Source organism: Hemicordylus capensis, chromosome 2 (assembly GCF_027244095.1).
Source record: "Hemicordylus capensis ecotype Gifberg chromosome 2, rHemCap1.1.pri, whole genome shotgun sequence".
NCBI classification, from domain to species: Eukaryota; Metazoa; Chordata; class Lepidosauria; order Squamata; family Cordylidae; genus Hemicordylus; species Hemicordylus capensis.
Genome location: NC_069658.1, coordinates 166,568,883 through 166,585,810, shown reverse-complemented (window position 1 = coordinate 166,585,810; position 16,928 = coordinate 166,568,883). Strand labels below are relative to the sequence as shown.

The 16,928-nt window shown below is 42.9% G+C and overlaps 2 protein-coding genes across 9 annotated transcripts in view; one reads left to right on the top strand and one right to left on the bottom strand.

The window, feature by feature from the left end:
• Positions 1-13,014, top strand: part of LOC128341832 (oxidized low-density lipoprotein receptor 1-like) — a 28,071-nt gene extending 15,057 nt beyond the window's left edge. The window contains exons 7-9 of one of the 6 annotated variants that reach the window (XM_053288405.1): positions 3,966-4,106; positions 5,829-6,011; positions 10,151-13,014. In XM_053288405.1, the coding sequence (XP_053144380.1) occupies positions 3,966-4,106; positions 5,829-5,856 (169 nt within the window). In that variant the 3' untranslated portion in view covers positions 5,857-6,011; positions 10,151-13,014. Of the gene's footprint in view, positions 1-3,965; positions 4,112-5,828; positions 6,012-7,805; positions 10,117-10,150 lie in introns of those variants that run through there. The other 5 variants (XM_053288407.1, XM_053288404.1, XM_053288406.1 and 2 more) reach the window with 5 other exon arrangements.
• LOC128341833 (C-type lectin domain family 1 member B-like) lies at positions 5,684-16,458 on the bottom strand. 3 transcript variants are annotated; one of them, XR_008314612.1, is made up of 6 exons: positions 16,304-16,458; positions 13,096-13,194; positions 10,071-11,526; positions 9,344-9,498; positions 8,205-8,302; positions 5,684-6,054 (listed from the first exon to the last, which is right to left on the bottom strand). XR_008314612.1 is itself a non-coding variant. In XM_053288409.1 (6 exons), exons 1-6 carry the CDS (start codon positions 13,553-13,555, stop codon positions 5,919-5,921), a joined length of 678 nt encoding a protein of 225 aa, XP_053144384.1. In that variant the 5' UTR covers positions 13,556-13,743; the 3' UTR covers positions 5,684-5,918. The 3 variants fall into 3 exon arrangements, 2 of the variants coding, with proteins under 2 accessions (XP_053144384.1, XP_053144385.1); XM_053288409.1 differs by lacking the exon at positions 16,304-16,458 and adding an exon at positions 13,510-13,743 and having other exon boundaries at positions 11,383-11,526; XM_053288410.1 differs by lacking the exons at positions 8,205-8,302; positions 16,304-16,458 and adding an exon at positions 13,510-13,743 and having other exon boundaries at positions 11,383-11,526.
• Positions 16,459-16,928: the final 470 nt, after the last annotated feature.

Sequence of the window (16,928 nt, the reverse complement as noted above, 5' to 3'; positions counted from 1 at the left end):
TAAAAATCAAAGTAATGTCCTTTTTCCTCCACTTGAGGGTGGAATGATGGTCCTAGGGAGAACTTCAGGTCCAGTACATTTTGTAATGTTCTGGCTTGAAACAATCCAGTTTTAGCCCTTTTATCTGTTTTTAATTTTTTGAAAAATGCACCAAAAATCAGAGGAGTGACCCATAACTTTGCAAAAAAAACAAAAACAAAAAAAACAAAAACCCACCAACAACAGAGTCTTGCCAATCTGGACTTCATCTGTGCCAGATTTCATAACTATATTCCCATCCATTCCAGAAATATAAAAGGGGGAGTGCTGTTACCACTTTTCATGAAAGCAAAGGGCAGATTCTTCCACATGCTGGTGGAATGATGGTCCAAGGAGGGTCTTCAGTTTCAGAACGTTTTGTAAAGTTCTGGCTTGAAACAAGCCAGATTTCAACATTTTAGTATTTTACAAAAATTTCAAAATTCACAAAAACTCAGGGGATTGACCAATTCTCTTCAAATTCACTAGAGGGAGCTCTGACCTCCTTCCCCATGTGTGTGGCAAGTTTCAAGGCTCTAGGCCCAATCAGTGAATTTTAGTGATTTTTTAAATTTCCTCATTCACGTCTATGGGGAAAATCCAATTTTAAGGCAAATTTTCAACCACAAATCTGACTTCAGCCTGATATCCAATATACCTAGGGTCACAATCCATGAAATAAAATGTTTAATTGCACAGCTGAAGAGAGGGAAATCGCCTTGCTATGATTATACCCCCACCCCCCGATCTCTTGCTGTCTAATACAGACTGGTGGGCCCCTATTCTGGTAGAACTATTTACATATATAGATCGAACGGCTCACATCCCTGAAGATTGGGGTCTTGCCTTTGTTGTCCCAATACACAAAAAAGGAACGTGGGACGACCCAGGCAACTATAGACCGATAAGTTTGCTCAGTATAATAAGTAAATTGTATGCAAAGCACTTATGTATCAAGCTGTGTGAGCGGATGGATCAGGAAGGCATTATAGAACCGGAACAGGCAGGGTTTACTGCTGGTAGGTCAGTAATGGATCACTGCATCGTATTACAACACTTAATAGAAAGATACGTGCATAAGAGGAAAACACCCCTCTATGTAGCCTTCATCGACTTCCGAATGGCTTTTGACTCTATATCTAGAGGAATTCTCTGGGCCAAGTTATCTAAAACTTCAATTGACAAAAGACTATTGTTTCTAATATATAAACTATATGAGAACTCAACCCTCTGTATACAGCTTAATTCTACAGGTCAACTTTCAAGGAAGATACCCATAAATAGGGGAGTTAGTCAGGGTTGCCTCTTAGCTCCCTTCCTATTCAACTTTTATGTGAACAGTTTAATCCAGCAGCTGCAAGGTTCGGACATACATGCTCCTAAACTGGCAGACAAACATCTGCCTATACTCATGTATGCCGATGACGCTGTAATTCTATCACGAACTAGAATAGGTTTAAAAAGAGCTTTGGGTGTTTTGGTAAGCCATTGCAAGGAACAATTAGTTATAAACTATTCTAAGACAAAAATTCTTCGCTTTAGTTCTAAACCTCGGAATTTTAACTGGTCATTTGAAGATCACAATGTAGAACAAGTAAAGCAAATCAAATACCTTGGGATAGTGTTTCAATTCAACGGCTATAAAATGGGCCACATTAGATTGGTAGTTGATACGGCCAAACGTAGTATTATAGCCATTCTGAAATTCTTCTGGTCCCTAGGAGGGAACACATTCCTGCTGCCATTAAACTTTATAAGGCCAAAGTGATTCCCCAGCTCCTTTACGGGACACAATTGGGACCGTATACCAACTTTAAAGATTTGGGGAAAATTCAAACCGGTTTTTTAAGAACTATATTTGGTGTACCCAACTGCGTTTCCAGTTCGGTGATACGCATGGAGGCGGGCATACTGAAATTGGAAACCAGGGCTTGGCTCCTAAGGATATTTTATTGGCTTAAATTTCATCTGCATCCGTTAGGGCTAATTCCAAAGCTTCTTGTGGCTGAGCCTCAGGCATCTTGGTCTAACAAAATGATAGATAAACTTTGCCAATGCAGCCTATCACCCACTCTATTATTAGAGAGCGGTGAGAACACAGCCCGCAGTCTAGTACGACAGAGATTGGTCAATATAGACATCCAGGAAGAGAAGGCTTGTTTACCATCTTTTTATAAACAAGTATATGCTAAGACGGATCTTGCCCCAGCAATGTATTTATTTACGATCACTTTGGGTAAATTCAGATGGGTCTTCTCCAGGGCCAGGTTCAATGCTTTCCCATCTGCAATGCTGTATGAGAAGTATTTGAAGCTATTATATGAAGAACGGAAATGCCCCTGTGGAGAGGCGATCGAAACCATGGCCCACATACTTTTAAAGTGTTCAATATACCAAAACTTGAGATCTCAATTAATCAGCCCACTGTTAAATGATATGAGGGGACAACCGGAGGATCTTGTTGTAGCATATTTATTAGCAGATAAAGATGCAACTATTTCATACGTTGTGGTTAAATTCTGTTATGTGGTCACCAGATTAAGAACTTCAAAAGAATAGAATACAGCTTTGGGTTCCTTACTGTTAATTTTAAATTATGCCTATACATTTACGCCTTTCCAATGCCATTATTTTATTTTATTTTTAACGTGTAATTATTATTAATCAAAAGCTGCTAGCCATTTATGTGTAACTGACTTTCTATTAATATTTTTCCTTTTAACTATGTAAAGATTTTTATTTCTTTTTTGGTCAAAGACCGTAAATAAAGTATGATGATGAATATACAGTACCTAGGGGCAAAGAGTCTGATTCTGACATTTTCATAATCAAATCAGGTCCAATTTGAATCAGATCTGATTTTTTCAAGTGTGCACAGGCATAGTACATAGCCCCCAGGGCACCCCAGGGTATAGTTGGGAGTTGCCCACTCTCCAGGACTGGCCTGGGGTCTCCAGAAATTTGCATCAATCTCCAAATGACTACTGAAAGCAATCCTGGTGATTTTAATGGCTTGGTATTGTGATTATATTGGTGGGAAGAGGGGAATATCCATTTCTGTCAGAGATGGCAACCTTAAGTTAAGTTAGCTAAAAGATTTTTTTTAACCTATCCTATGATCATCTTTGTTATTGTTAACAATAGCAAAGATGATCATAGGATAGGTTAAAAAAAATCTTTTAGCTAACCTATTAGAAATAATGATTGGCTGAATAGAATTCCTGCAAAATTTGATGCTAAAATTTGAAATCCTACAGCTTTAACATATCTGAAATTCTTTTTGCCTTGGATCTTTCTCAGCAAAAGTCTCCTAACCATTAGCTCCCATCAGTTGACCATTCAAAGGAGTGGTTGATGTTTGGCTAGAAGCATAACAAACTAGGGGTGGAGGGGGGAGTAATCAGATACCTATTTAGTTCTAATGAAACTCAAAATAAATTTGCAGCAGATCAATAGAAGATGGCGGAGTGGAACACTTGGGGCATGAAAACGTCCCAACTAGTTACAGAACAGAATTAGGGTAAAGGAACCCCTGACATTACATCTCATTGTGAGATTTAAAGGCAATCCAGGTAGTCTCATGTATATGTATGTATGTGAGACTGTTGGTAATATAATCAGTCAATCGCAGGGGCACATCTAAAAAGAAACATGAGACACTTCCATGTGTGCAAAGCTGTGTGTGCCAGGTTTCATTTTGAGGGGAGACAAGGGGCTGTAGTGAAGTGTATCCCCATAATGGGCTTTGATTCATTATGGGGATACACTGTAGGTGCCTGTAGTCTATAGGCTGCTTTCACAACACATTAAGTGGCCTTTGACCTGTCCCTATAGAATCCTGCCTCTGTTCAGGAAGTTTGAACTCCAAAGTGTATTTGGCAATGCAGATCTTCAAGTGTATGAAATATGTCTATACTGTATCTGTAAACGACAACTTTCTGTTGCAGGTTTAACATTCCTGAATCTGGGTCCACGAATTATCCCATCTGTGTGTCCATTCAGGGTGGGAATCTAATTGCTTTCGATTGTTTGGGATACCGGTACTGCATCTGCGAGAAAGCATCCGATCCAGCAAATACTGACCATCAGTAAGGTGTAGAATTTCAAAAACAACCTTCTATATTAATGCCATTTCATATGAGAAATAAAATCTTAGTCATCAATATTAATTTCATGCAATACCAAAACTCTATCCTGTGCATCCTGCATGCACTTGCCCACTCTTTAAAGCCATCCACCCCGAGCCTTCATACATTCATCTTCATCTCCTCTCTCCTCTCCTCTCCCAATTCCCTTAGATTCTTGTCAGATAACTTCAGGAAAGGCCATGAGTTATAGACCTCTTAAACAAGTTTTTTGGGACCAGAATGCTGGGGTGGGGGTGGGTGGAATCAATGCTATCTTAAATCATGATCTTTGGATATTAGAGAAGTAAATGCAAAGCTTTTGAGAGCCAGCGTGGTGTAGTGGTTAGAGTGCAGGACTAGGACCGGGGAGACCCGAGTTCAAATCCCCATCCAGCCATGATACTAGCTGGGTGACTCTGGGCCAGTCACTTCTCTCTCAGCCTAACCTACTTCACAGGGTTGTTGTGAGGAGAAACTCAAGTATGTAGTACACCGCTCTGGGCTCCTTGGAGGAAGAGCGGAATATAAATGTAATAATAATAAAATAATAATATATGCAAGGCCTAAAACATCAAAATGGCTCTAGATTGGTGGTGCAATGCGGAAGGTGATTCTCTTAGCAGGGGGAGAGCAACCGGCCCTACCCAACCACAGCACAGCATCCCTCCAGTGGCTGTTGCTGGTATCTGCCTTATGATTCTTTTTAGATTGTGACCTTGGGGGATAGGGGGCAATCTTATTGATGTGGGTTAAAAAAAAATCTATGTAAACCAACTCGACAACTTTGGTTGAAGAGTAGTATATACATATTCATGGCAGTAGTAGTAGGAGGGCGTAGATCCCATGAAGCATGCAGAGATTCATTGCATGTTGCAAAGAAGGAGGTGCTGGTGGGTTGTCATTTGTTTTGACTTTTTCTCTGAATTGTGTACAGAATGCAGCATATGTATTTTAAAGGAAAATAATAAAATCTCATTGCATTAATTGCAATATTTTATTATACCTCTCTTTCTCTCACACACAAATGCACACATGTGCACACAAGCTGCAGCATTATAACCACATTGCTGCATTGTGTGGTGATGTCATTATAACATGGCACAGCCGGCAGCTGCCGAGAAGCATCCAGCACGGCAGAGCAGTGAGGATAGCAAGTGGGAGGGGGATGGAGACCACCAGCCCACCAGTCTGCCTGCTCAGACTATGGGGTCCGCCCACCCACCTACCCACTTATCCAGATGACTAGAGGCACCTGCGAAGGGGGTGGGGGTGCCAAAGCCAGGCTTTGTAAGGGGCACCAGAAATCTGTGGGCCAACCCTGTGAACAGCTCTTTTTCAATTAATTAGAAAAGGAAATCACTTTGCACAGGAGGCTGTTTCCAGGAGTAGATGCCCAGATTTTAGGATTAGTGGGATCTGAGAACGGCAGTGTTGGTGATGTTTTGGTGAATATTGTGCTTTGAAGATGATGTTTCTTCTACCTTCTGATACTTATTCTGTCTCTTTAAAAAAAATAAGAGCAAACAACAACAACAGACTATAGTAGTTACTCTTTTAAAATATTAATCTGCATTTCTGAAGGAGCCTGCAGTGAGGCACAACATTTAAATGCAATTTAGGTTTTAGATTTTAAACAAGGAAATTATAGATAGAATGGTTCATGTAATCCACTCCTTTCAACAGGCAAGCCAATTCAGCGGAGCCTTCCTAATAATAATAATAATTAACAATGGCGCCCTAATAAGCAAACATCCTGTTAGTCAGACCTCCTTCTTAAGTCAACTCATAGGCTGCCTTCTGACATATCCAGTGATGGAATGTTTCCGAATGACATCCTGTTTCGCTATAGACATGCGAAGAGGACAGGTAGGCACATTCTTCCTGATTCCTGGCATTTCGGAGGGAAAACCTGAAAGGAGACAAATGACACCTAATGAGGTTGTGCATCTGCAAAATTTATTCTGTGAAAAATATACCATGTGAAAGACAGCCCTGGTTTTATCACAATAATTGTTTGGATTGTTGGAATCTGAGGCTTCTGAAGAGTATAGAAGGCAAAGTTCTGAACTTTAGTGATGTGAAAGAATCCTCTGTTGCTTCTGGGCTGAGACATAAATAACCATATGTAATGGACCTCAACTCTTAAGCAAGTTCTACATGTTGTGATATACCAGGATGTTAAGTAAATGATCTAAAATGTGTGTAAATATAAATGAAGATAAAAAAGAAAACATTTTCACAACTGTGTTTAGAGAAAAAATAGGCATGAAGTATTTGCTTGTCTGAGAACACAGGTGAGCTCTATAAAGATAACTTTTAAAGAGCAGTGAGAATGATCACACAGGACCTAGCAATATCGAGCAATTTAAAGGCTTCATGGATTGATGGGGTTGTAATTTGGATATGCCCATAGCTGTCTACTATAAGAGCAAATGATCTTCAGTATGCTGACCTTGCAGTAATATTTATCTCTCACCATTCCTTGGTTTCCAGAAAGCAGAGTCTTGCCATTCCTCCAAGAGCCCAGACAATCTGGGCTCTACTCCCAGCATAAGACAAAGCACCAAATATTTTAAAACAAGCATAGTACTTCTTCCCTTGCACCCAGCAGTGGCTTGCAGTCACACCCATTGTCTTACAATAATGGCTTCTGCCTCTGCCTCATGGAACATTTGCTACATCCAGCCTGCTCCCTGACCAGGATTGGTGCTAGGGGTGTGCACGGAACCATTCTGGGCGGTTCGGTCTGAATGCAAACTGAATTTGAACCAAACTGCCGGTCCATGAACCATTAGAACCAGCTGGCAGTTTGGTTCATGCACTCAAACCAGGCCAAACTGGTTCGGCCCATTGCAGGATGCTTGTAAAGCGGAATCTGGTAAGGATTCCCCTTTACAAGCAAAGGGGGATCCCTAACAACTAAAAGGGGGTTGAAAGGGTGGCTGGGGGTGGGCAAGAGGGCACTTTACCTGCAGTGGTGTGACATCAGGCCAGCAGTGGCTCCTATGTGTCCTGCTGGTGCTCCCTACATCAGTGCAGCCCGGCAGGGGCCAATTACATGCAGAGGCTGGAACCAGGCCCCCGCTGGCCTGCGCTGATGTGTGTGTGTGTGGGACTTGCGGGGCTTAGAGGAGCCACCACTGAGGAGCCACCACCCACCACCATGGGTAATATGCCCTCCCACTCACCCCTCACCTGCTCTTTCAACGCCCTTTTAGTTGTTAGGGATCCCCCTTTGCTTGTAAAGGGGGATCCTTATTGGAAAAGGGGAATCCTTATTGGGATTCCCCTTTACAAGCATCCCAAACTGGGTTGAACTGGGGCCCGGTTCAGTTCAGACTCAGACCAGCCCCCTTTTGGGGGCGGCAGTCTGGTTTGAGCTAAAACTGGGCTGGTTCAAGTCAAATTGGGTTTGATACAAACCAGTTCTGCACACCCCTAATTCAGTCTGCCATCAGCTGCAAGAGGTTAGGATGGCCCTGTAGAGATTCAGACTGTCTCATCCCTTTCTTACTGTTGTCCCAGTTCAAACTTATGCTGAGCAGCAGGCATTGGATCCTTTGTTCTATGGAGTACATCTCCTGCCTGATACCAGTTTGCATACTTGACACTGTTCACCAGGATTATTATTATTATTTTAAAGCAGGATTTGCTTTTCAGGGGACCAGAGTCTGGATGCACAAGACCAGCTGTGTGCCCAGGAACTCCAGAAAAACAAAGCCTATTGATGCATTGTGAATCAGAGCATAAGGCATATGCCAGAAAAAAAGGGATTTTTAAAAAAATGTTAAAATGATAATATGTGGTGGCATGTGATAGATGTAGTCTAGGACATGCACCATTTAACCCTCTTTTGTAAACATGACAACAATCTCTTTTAGGCAACATTTGATGTTATCCCTCATTTTGGGCTGAAATTTCATGTCAGATGTTGGACTATATCTTTAGAATATTCAGAATATTTTAGAATATTCAGAATATTCAAACAGCTTTGGAAACAAGACTGATTATTCTCAGAGGCAAAATGTAACTTGTTAAACCAAGAAACCCAAAACATACCATTTCTGGATCACTGGTACATTGGTCCCAAACCATTGGCCACTTCTGTTCTTATATATTCCAATCCAAAAATTTGTTTGTCGGAAAGTGTTCTGTACCTTAATTGTGAGAGAATGGAAGGTAAACTTAATCTATATTTATTGTTGTAATAAAACACACAGGAAAAAAGAAATATATTCTTTCAATAACTGATATATGGATTGCCTGTTATGACGTGAAAGAATATGAACAATTAGGCATAGTTTATATCTGCCAAAGAATGGCAAAATCCCATTGGGATTCCATGAAGATTTTAATGAAATCCAGTAATAATAAATATCATCATCATCATCATCATCACCACCACCACCATCATCATCATCTCTTCATTCGCACAGAAGGATAGGATTTCCTGAAATGATACTTGATTATTCTGCTTCATATGCGCTTTAACATGATGCCAGGCAATCACGTGCTTTAGCACAGTTTCTTATTCATGGAATCCCATTCAGAAAGTAAATATATAGTAAGCATATATGTTCCTTGTCCCAGCTGTGCTGTCCCTGGAGTTTGGGAACTTTTAATTATTAGAGAATATTCACTTGCAAAAATGGGGGGGGGATTTCCTTTGAGAGACTGAAGTTCACATTTGATGTGTAGCTAATTGCATTTTAAAGAGACATGCTTAATCCTGGAAATGCACTTCTGCGATTAAGGACACATCTTTAAAATGAAGTTAGCTGCATGTCTTTTAACTGGCTGGGTTCTAACGAGAGAAAAACCCAACACTGCCTTTTGCTCTGTCTTCTCAGCCTAGAATTCACCAGGACAGGAAGCAATGTTATGACATTGCTTCCTTTCCTGGTATATTGTAAGGTAGTATAAGGAAAGGAAAGGTAGTGTTTTCTAACATTGCTGCTGCAAGTGCCAGAAGCTGGCTCTTAATGTAAGTAAGCCTCTCACACCATCAGCATCCTGCTGCATCAAGCCAGTAATGATATTGGCTCAATGCAATACTGTCCACCCTCTGCAGCATTTGCATGATGCAAGAACAGCCAGGATTGGTATCAGAATCAGGATGATAATTCAGCCCATGCACAGCCCTATTAATTACCTGTAAATTAAAACTGAAAGAAAAAATAATCTAGGGAGGCACATACCCAGTTTTTGCTCTTCTCTTGAGGGATCAAAAGGGTGGAATTCCATAAGGAACAAAACTTCTTACTTTCCCGCCAAGTCTTCTTGCCCCTTGAAATATAATAGCATGTGGCACCAAATAAATGCCAACTGGTGGGACAGAGTGTGCACTTCAGATCTAGAAGAGAAAACAGCGATCATCTTTCTTAACTGGAGCATTTTGCCATCTGTTGTGCATGTTGTGGTAAATCAGAGCTAAATCAAGAATGTGCACAAACACAGGCCATTCAGCAGCACATGGTGTAGGGGTTTGCAAAAAATCCAACCAAATAAATTTGAATTTGAATTGAATTCAAATCTATTTGATTTGAACCTGTTTGTACAGAATGGGAATTGTTCGAATTCATTCAAATTCACCTGAGCTCAAATCAAATTCACTCAAATTTGATCTGAATTTGAATCGGTTTGAACAAATCCCATTCTGCGTAAGCAGTTTCAAGATGAATCGATTTGAATTCAATTCAAATTTGAATCAATTCGGTCAAATTCTTTGCACATCCCTAACATGGTGTAGAATTGCAAAATGAAAAATGTAAAGCAGGCATTTTCCCTGGATAAATAGGTCAAGGAATGCACACAACATAACAAGAGCATTTTATATAGCACCGTCTCTTTGCATATTCTCCATTTCGCCATTATGCACATTCAACAGTGTATGAAATGCAAAATATTTACACAGTTATAACTCACCCATTCTTCATGTTGTTGTTGTTGTTGTTGTTGTTGTTGTTGTTGTTGTTATTATTATTACCACCTGACATTTTCCACAGAGCTATGAAGACAGAAACCTTGTGGACTTCAAAAAAGAAGTGAGCTTTACAGTCTTTCTCTGCCTTGTGGAATTCCAAAAAGAAGAAGAGCTCTACAGTCTTTCTCCACCATCTCAACAGGTGGGAGGAGGGGACAGTTTTTGTTGCTCTCCTTCCTCCAGATGGAGTTTGTACCTCCAATAATCTGTCTCTGAGGACTGCACAGATTCAAGCAACAACCTGCCTATCTCGCCTCCCAAGATACTGATCCCAAGCCAGGCTGCCAGGCAGATATTTTGAGGCAGCTCTGAAGTCAACATCCAACTGCATCCAGAAAAAAATGCCATGGAGAAGCACCCTTATTTGATTTGCTTAGGCAGAGTCCACATTATCAGCCCATGGAAATTCAATGCAAGAGGAAACAGAAAGAAGGTTACTGTTCAGCACAGGGTGACTCAGTTTGGGCTTGTGATTCCTCTTGGCATTGTATTTTTGCACATCCAGGGTGTGGCATTTACAGCATATAATAGATCGCATCTGCAGCACCCTTGGCATACATAACAGCACCAGGAGTGGAGGGAGGCCAGATCCAGCCCACCGCTGTGGCCCCCAAGCCCCACCCCTGCATCTGATGGCAACCACTTAAGCCCCACCTACTGCACCTGACATCAGACGCAGGGAGCGTAGCTTTGATTGCAACAGAGTCACTTGGCCCTGTTGGGGGGGGTGGGGAACCCGGCCAGAGCTGCGTAAGCAGCTCTTCCTGCCTTTTAGGTTGGACACAGGGAGCATAACTTTGCTTGCAAATGGGCACGTGGCAAAATCCCCGGCCAGTGCCACATTCACAGGGCAGCCAGAACCAACTGCTCTGGCCACGCAGCAAATGTAGCAGTGGCCCAAGAATTTGCTCACAAATGGGGCCCGTGGCCCCGTTTGCAAGGAAAGCTACACTCACTGCGTCCGATGTCAGATGCAGGGGGCGTGGCTGGGGAGCAAGACAATGCAAAACTGGGCCAGGTTCTTTGAACCCATGCGCTCAATGGTGGCTCCACCCCTGAATAGCACCAATGCACAACTTGCTTGTTTATCTGCATGAATGCAGATGGAGACCTACTAGATTGCCACAAATATCTGACCATTTGTCTTTTACCACACTCTGCTCTTTACATTTTCAGCTGATGAGGTTTTGCATCTGTCTCCTTGTGTTCACACCTGCATGATGGGTCAAAGTAGAAGAGGCAGAGTCCTCTCACCACTGTTTGTGTTCTCTTTCTCTCCTTTCAGGCATAAATTTGCTTTCATGTTTAAGATTCTCCTTGATGAATTTGTTTTTAGATCTTCCCAAGCCAACTGGAGGTGTCTGTGCTGTAACTGCAAATCCATGGTAACCTGGATAACTGAAGTTAGGCAAAACGTTGCTTAGTTGCAATGTCAGATCAAACCTTGTGCAGTTTTCAGACCCTTTTAAGCTAGAAGAACTGCAGAATAGAAACACATTAAGAAATTTGGCCCCGCTTTTAATGGCCTAATTAAAGGATTGTTGACTTACAGAACTATAAAAAGCAAGTACTGTCTCTCCCATTTGGTCCTACAGGAATCCTTTAACATTCATTCAGATATTTATATTAAGGGTGTGCAATTCGGGTTTTCGGTGATTCGGTGTGGGACCCGAACCGAATCATCCCCGTTCTGTTCTGTGCCCGAATATGGGCTTCCCAAATCACCCCTGATTCGGTTCAGATTTGGATTAAATCCAAATCTGAATCAATTTGGGTAACAAAAATGGGTCCCCGTGGCAAAATAGTGGGGTAGGGTGGTAGTGCCCAATGGGTGGAGGCTACCACCCAAGTTTCAGGGGAATTGGGCAAAGGGCTGATTTTTGGGGAATTTTTGAAGTTTTAGTGTCTTTGGGGCAGATCGGGGCATAGCGTGGGATCTGGGCAAAAAAAGTGGGGTGGGATGGTAGGGCCTAATGGGTGGAGGCTACCACCCCAATTTCAGAGTGATTGGGCAGAGGGCTGATTTTTGGGGAATTGTTGAAGTTTACGCATCTTTAAGGTTTTTCTCAATAAAGAAGCATTGAGGTGTCAGCAAATGTATAGCTTCACATGGGGGGCAAAGGGGTGGCCTAGAGCAGTGTGGGGTTGGTGGTTGTGCCAGGTAGGGGCAAGGAAGCTACCTGAATTTTTTCAAAGGATTTGGGCAGAGGGCTGATTTTTGGTAAATTGTTGAAGATTACGCGTCTTTAAGCTTTTTCCTCATAGGGTATACATGGAGCTTTCAGCAGCCCCATAAGTGCACTTGGGGGTGCTGGGGTGGCCCAGAGCGAGTGGTAGTGTAGTGCACATAGGGTGCCAACCACCCCCATGGGTTTCTAACCCATGGCGTACAGGGTTCTGTTGTTTCTGAGGTATTCTGAGTGTGGATTCTATGATAGCAAATGAGATTTTCAATGAAACACCATGAATCCACTCTAATTTGATGTTACAGATGCTTTTTAGCTTGTGCAATTGAGGATGTAAAGACTAGAGGATTCTTGGGAGTGTGAGGTTGACCAACTGCTTGTGCAACTCTCCCCCATTCTAGCTAGTTAAGGCAACCTGAGGAGAATTGGCCAAATGGGTGAAGAGGGTGATTAATGCAGATCTCCCACGAGAATAACTGAAAGGGGCCCTCTTTGCAGGGTGTGAAGTTGTCAAAATAAGGTGATATTTTGTCTCCTCTAGTTAGAAGCAAAGCTGAACAAAAATTACTCTTGCAGTTTTTTGTTTTGGTCAGATTCACATTTTGACAAATATTTCTCCTATTTGGAAGGGTATCCATATTCTTATTTGGCTTACTGTATGTGTGAATCAACCCAGTCACATAAAACATTTCCATTTTAACACCAGTTTCCACCAGGAGCATCATTTTCTAGCGTTTGAGGTTAAGTGACAGCAAATCAATTGAGATGTAATTATACTTACGTATAATACCCAGTGCTAGCAGGCCTACCAGTAACAGTAGACACAGAATTAATGCAACCAATGCACAAATGCGCCATCTAAACAATGATGTTGGAATCTCTGAAAGAACAATAAGTGAAATAAGGGAAGTGCAAGTTCTGATCCTTCAGTTTTGCAATCTTCAGTTTGTTTCTGCCTTCTGTCTTCTTGCTTAATATTATATGATTATGTCCAGTGCAGAGAAGTCTGAAGGTGAGACCTTGTATCATCTGTATCATCTGTACAAACCCAAGAGCTGCAACCAACCAACACCCACAACTCTAGGATGCACAACTCTATATGCCCTCACACACAGACAATACTAACCCAGAGGAAGGGGCCCACACATTGCATCCACCGCTCCAGCAACAACATACACAACCCATAGGACATCACCTTGTTTGCCATAGGCTCTGGAATGTTGTTTGCCAATAATCCCCATTTCAACGACATTACTGCACTAATCTCCTCGGTCTGTGTGCCTGAGTTGTGGGAACTGCTGGCTTACTCTGTGAAGTCTGCATGCTCAGTGAGAAGATTGGCAACCCCTGAGTCGAGAGCTCAAGAACATGCATGCACATCACCACTCCCACTTTCACAGGAGCTACAGTTGCCCAGTGCACCCCCTGGGACACAGTTGGATTCCCCACTGGGAACTCCTACTCTGGCTCCAGCCCACAGCACCACACTCAGACATCCAAGAGATCAGCATAAGGTTTCCCTTCTTGCCAGCTACAGAGTTTCCTTCACAGACTACATCTCCCAACACGACATCATAATAGTATAGGAAACCTGGACAACTGAGGATCTCACACTCAACGGATTCTGTTCATACACATTAGGTGCAGAAGCCGGTGCAGGATGAGGCAGACCCAAAGGCAGACTGGGGATGCTAATCTCCACCACCTTGCACTCAAGATCAGCAGGACTCGCTCCATACAAGCATTACCCTATGGCAGTGATAATACATTTCAGACACTGATCCCCCTACAACTAAGTAACATTTACCCACCAACTCCCCTAACAGCATCAGAAATGCCAGGTCAGAAATCTATGGTCTGAACTGGAAAACTACTTAACAGACCTTTCCTCCAATCCCAATGCACACATGGTGCTGGGAGGTGACCTCAACTCCAGTCTGAGCCCTGATGATGACACCTTATATGCACGACACCAGTGCTGTCCATCTAATCCTGAAACAGACAGACTCCTTTTCACCCACCACTCGAAGGATAGGGAAACAAACCATCTGGGACAAACTATGCTGCCTGGCCCAAAGGTCTACCAGACTCATTCTCTTTATCTCAGATGCGATCAGGCCCGCAGCCCTGGGTGGCTGAAGCAGCCGCCCACACGACTATTGACTCCATCACGGAGCTGGTGGGGGCTGCGGAGATTGGGGCCAGCGCTGCCCTCCGAAGTCCCAGGATGCCCCGCGTGAGCCTCCCAGTCAGGGGTCTACTTGTGTGACGTCACACGCCCCTGCGACACATGAGCAAAAAAAATGAAGTTAATGGAGTGCTCACTCCATTAACCACATTTAAGGGGAGGGGGAATTAGGCAGGCTAGCCGCCTTGGAACTACCGGGCTTGCCCGTGAGCCCGGTGGTTGCCACAATCAGTAGAAAGTGGGCTAGGCTCCCTTAGCCCGCTTTCTATTGATCGTGGGGATAGCTTCCATGTATCCCATTCATATGCAACCAGAGCAGGTCCTGGCTAGCTAAGGGAACAAGTCATGCTTGCCACCACAAGACCTGCTCTCCCCTCCTAGACTACTCTCCTTTCCTCTAGTAGTGACTAGAGGAAGGTGCTAGGGCATCAGGACGCCACGGCCAACCTTCTTACGTCTCTGCCTCAACACACAACACTGAAAGCTCCATGTTCAGAGGTGGTGGTCTAAATACCTGATCCTAGGGACAAACGGGAGGATTGTTGCCCCCTATGCCCTTCATGTGGTTTCCCCATCATGTGGTGGGTAGCTACAGTTGGAAACACAATGCTAGATTAGACAGCTCATCAGCTGCTGTGTGTTCTATGTGTTCCGTGTGGTTATGTTATCAAATGTGTGGAAGTGTAAAACGACAACTGAATAAAGGCCATTTGCCAAGTGGTAACAAAGAGGCAAGAGCACTGGGGCAGTTGCTGGGACATCCTCTCATGTCATTGCTAGTGCTGACTGAGCATCACTAAGTTGGCCAGGCCATGGCCAACCTAGTGATGTTAGGAGCAGCTGGGATGTGCTCCTGTATGATTGCAAAACTCAGGAATCTCTCCTCCCCTCCTTCCTGATGCATTCACTGATTGTGACAAGGCCACAATATAATAGAAGATCTTAATAACAATACGAATACTAATAATATTTGTTGATCATGTTTCTATACTGCCTGATATAGAAATCCCCAGCAAGTTAAAACATAATATTAAAACAATATGAAACAGTTAAAATTCATAAAACAGATAAGTATCTCAATGAATAAAAACATATTAAAATTTATATTTCAATTAAAAACCTGGGAAAACAGGTCCATCTTCAGGAGCCTCCCAAAGCAAACAGAGAAGGAGATGCTCTTATTTCTTCAGGGAGCATATTCCAAAGCCTCAGGGCAGTCACAGAGAAGGCCTTAATAGGCGGCAGGGTTCACGACAAAGAAGGCACTCTCTGAAGTACCCTGGACCTAAGCCATTGAGGGCTTTATAGGTAATAACCAGCACTTTGTATTTCGTTCGGAAACATATTGGCAGCGAGTGCAGTTCTTTCCAAATCAGTGTTATATGGTCCCTTTAAGTAAACTCAGAGTCCAATCTGGCTGCGCATTCTGTACTAATTGTAGTTTCCGAACTACATACAAAGGCAGCCTCACATAGAGTGTATTACAGTGGTCAAGCCTAGAGGTTACAATGATATGAACCACTGTTTTAAGTTTATTTGTCTCCAGAAATGGACGTATCTGGTGTATCAGTCGAAGCTGATAAAAAGAACTCCTGGCCACTGCCTCAACCTGAGAAACCAGGGAGAGTTTGAGATCCAGGAGTACTAACAGACTACGTACCTGATATTTTAGGGAGAGTGTAACCCCATCCAGAACAGGTAGATCTAAATCATCTCTCGGGTCTTGACTCCCTACAGACACTACCACCATCTTATTTCAATTCAAGTTCAGCTAGTTATCCTTCATTCAGCCCATTATTACCTCCAGTCAGGCATTGGGGTGGGGGTCATGCAATTTCCTGATGAAGTTGATATGGAGAAATAGATCTAGGTGTCATCAACATATTGATAACATTGCAGACCAAACCTCCTGATGATCTCTCCCAGAGGTTTCATGTTGATGTTAAAAAGCATTGGAGACAGTATGGAGCCTTGTGGAACTCCACACTTCAGCTTACTCTTTGCAGAATAACAGTCTCCAGGCAACACCATCTGGAATCTGCCGGAGAGGTAGGAATGGAACCACTGTAGAACAGTGCCACCCAATCCCACCTCCTTCAAGCAACCCAGCAGGATACCATGACCAATGGATCAGCAGAGTCATACTGCCTCTGTTGATAGCCAATTGGAGATCATCCATCAAGCTGACCAAGGCAGTCTCAACCACATAGCCCACCCGAAAGCCAGTTTGGAATGGGTTTAGATAATCTGTGTCAACCAAAACTGAATGGAGCTGAGAAGCGACTACATGTTCAATCACCTTGCTCAATCAAGGATGATTAGAAACAGGTCTGTAATTATCCAGCTCTAAGGGGTCCAATGCAGATTTCTTCAGATAAGTTCTAATAATAGCCTCCTGAAGACAAGGAGGTATCCTGACCTCCCTC

What these genes read in the sequence shown, in the direction of transcription:
- LOC128341833 (XM_053288409.1), bottom strand. Translation starts at nt 13,555, where the DNA reads ATGGGGATTATTGGCAAACAACATTCCAGAGCCTATGGCAAACAAG. An exon ending in AAGAGAAGAGCAAAAACTGG is followed by an intron (nt 8,303 to 9,343) that starts GTATGTGCCTCC and finishes CTCACAATTAAG; the next exon opens with GTACAGAACACTTTCCGACA. An exon ending in GTACCAGTGATCCAGAAATG is followed by an intron (nt 6,055 to 8,204) that starts GTATGTTTTGGG and finishes GTCTCCTTTCAG; the next exon opens with GTTTTCCCTCCGAAATGCCA.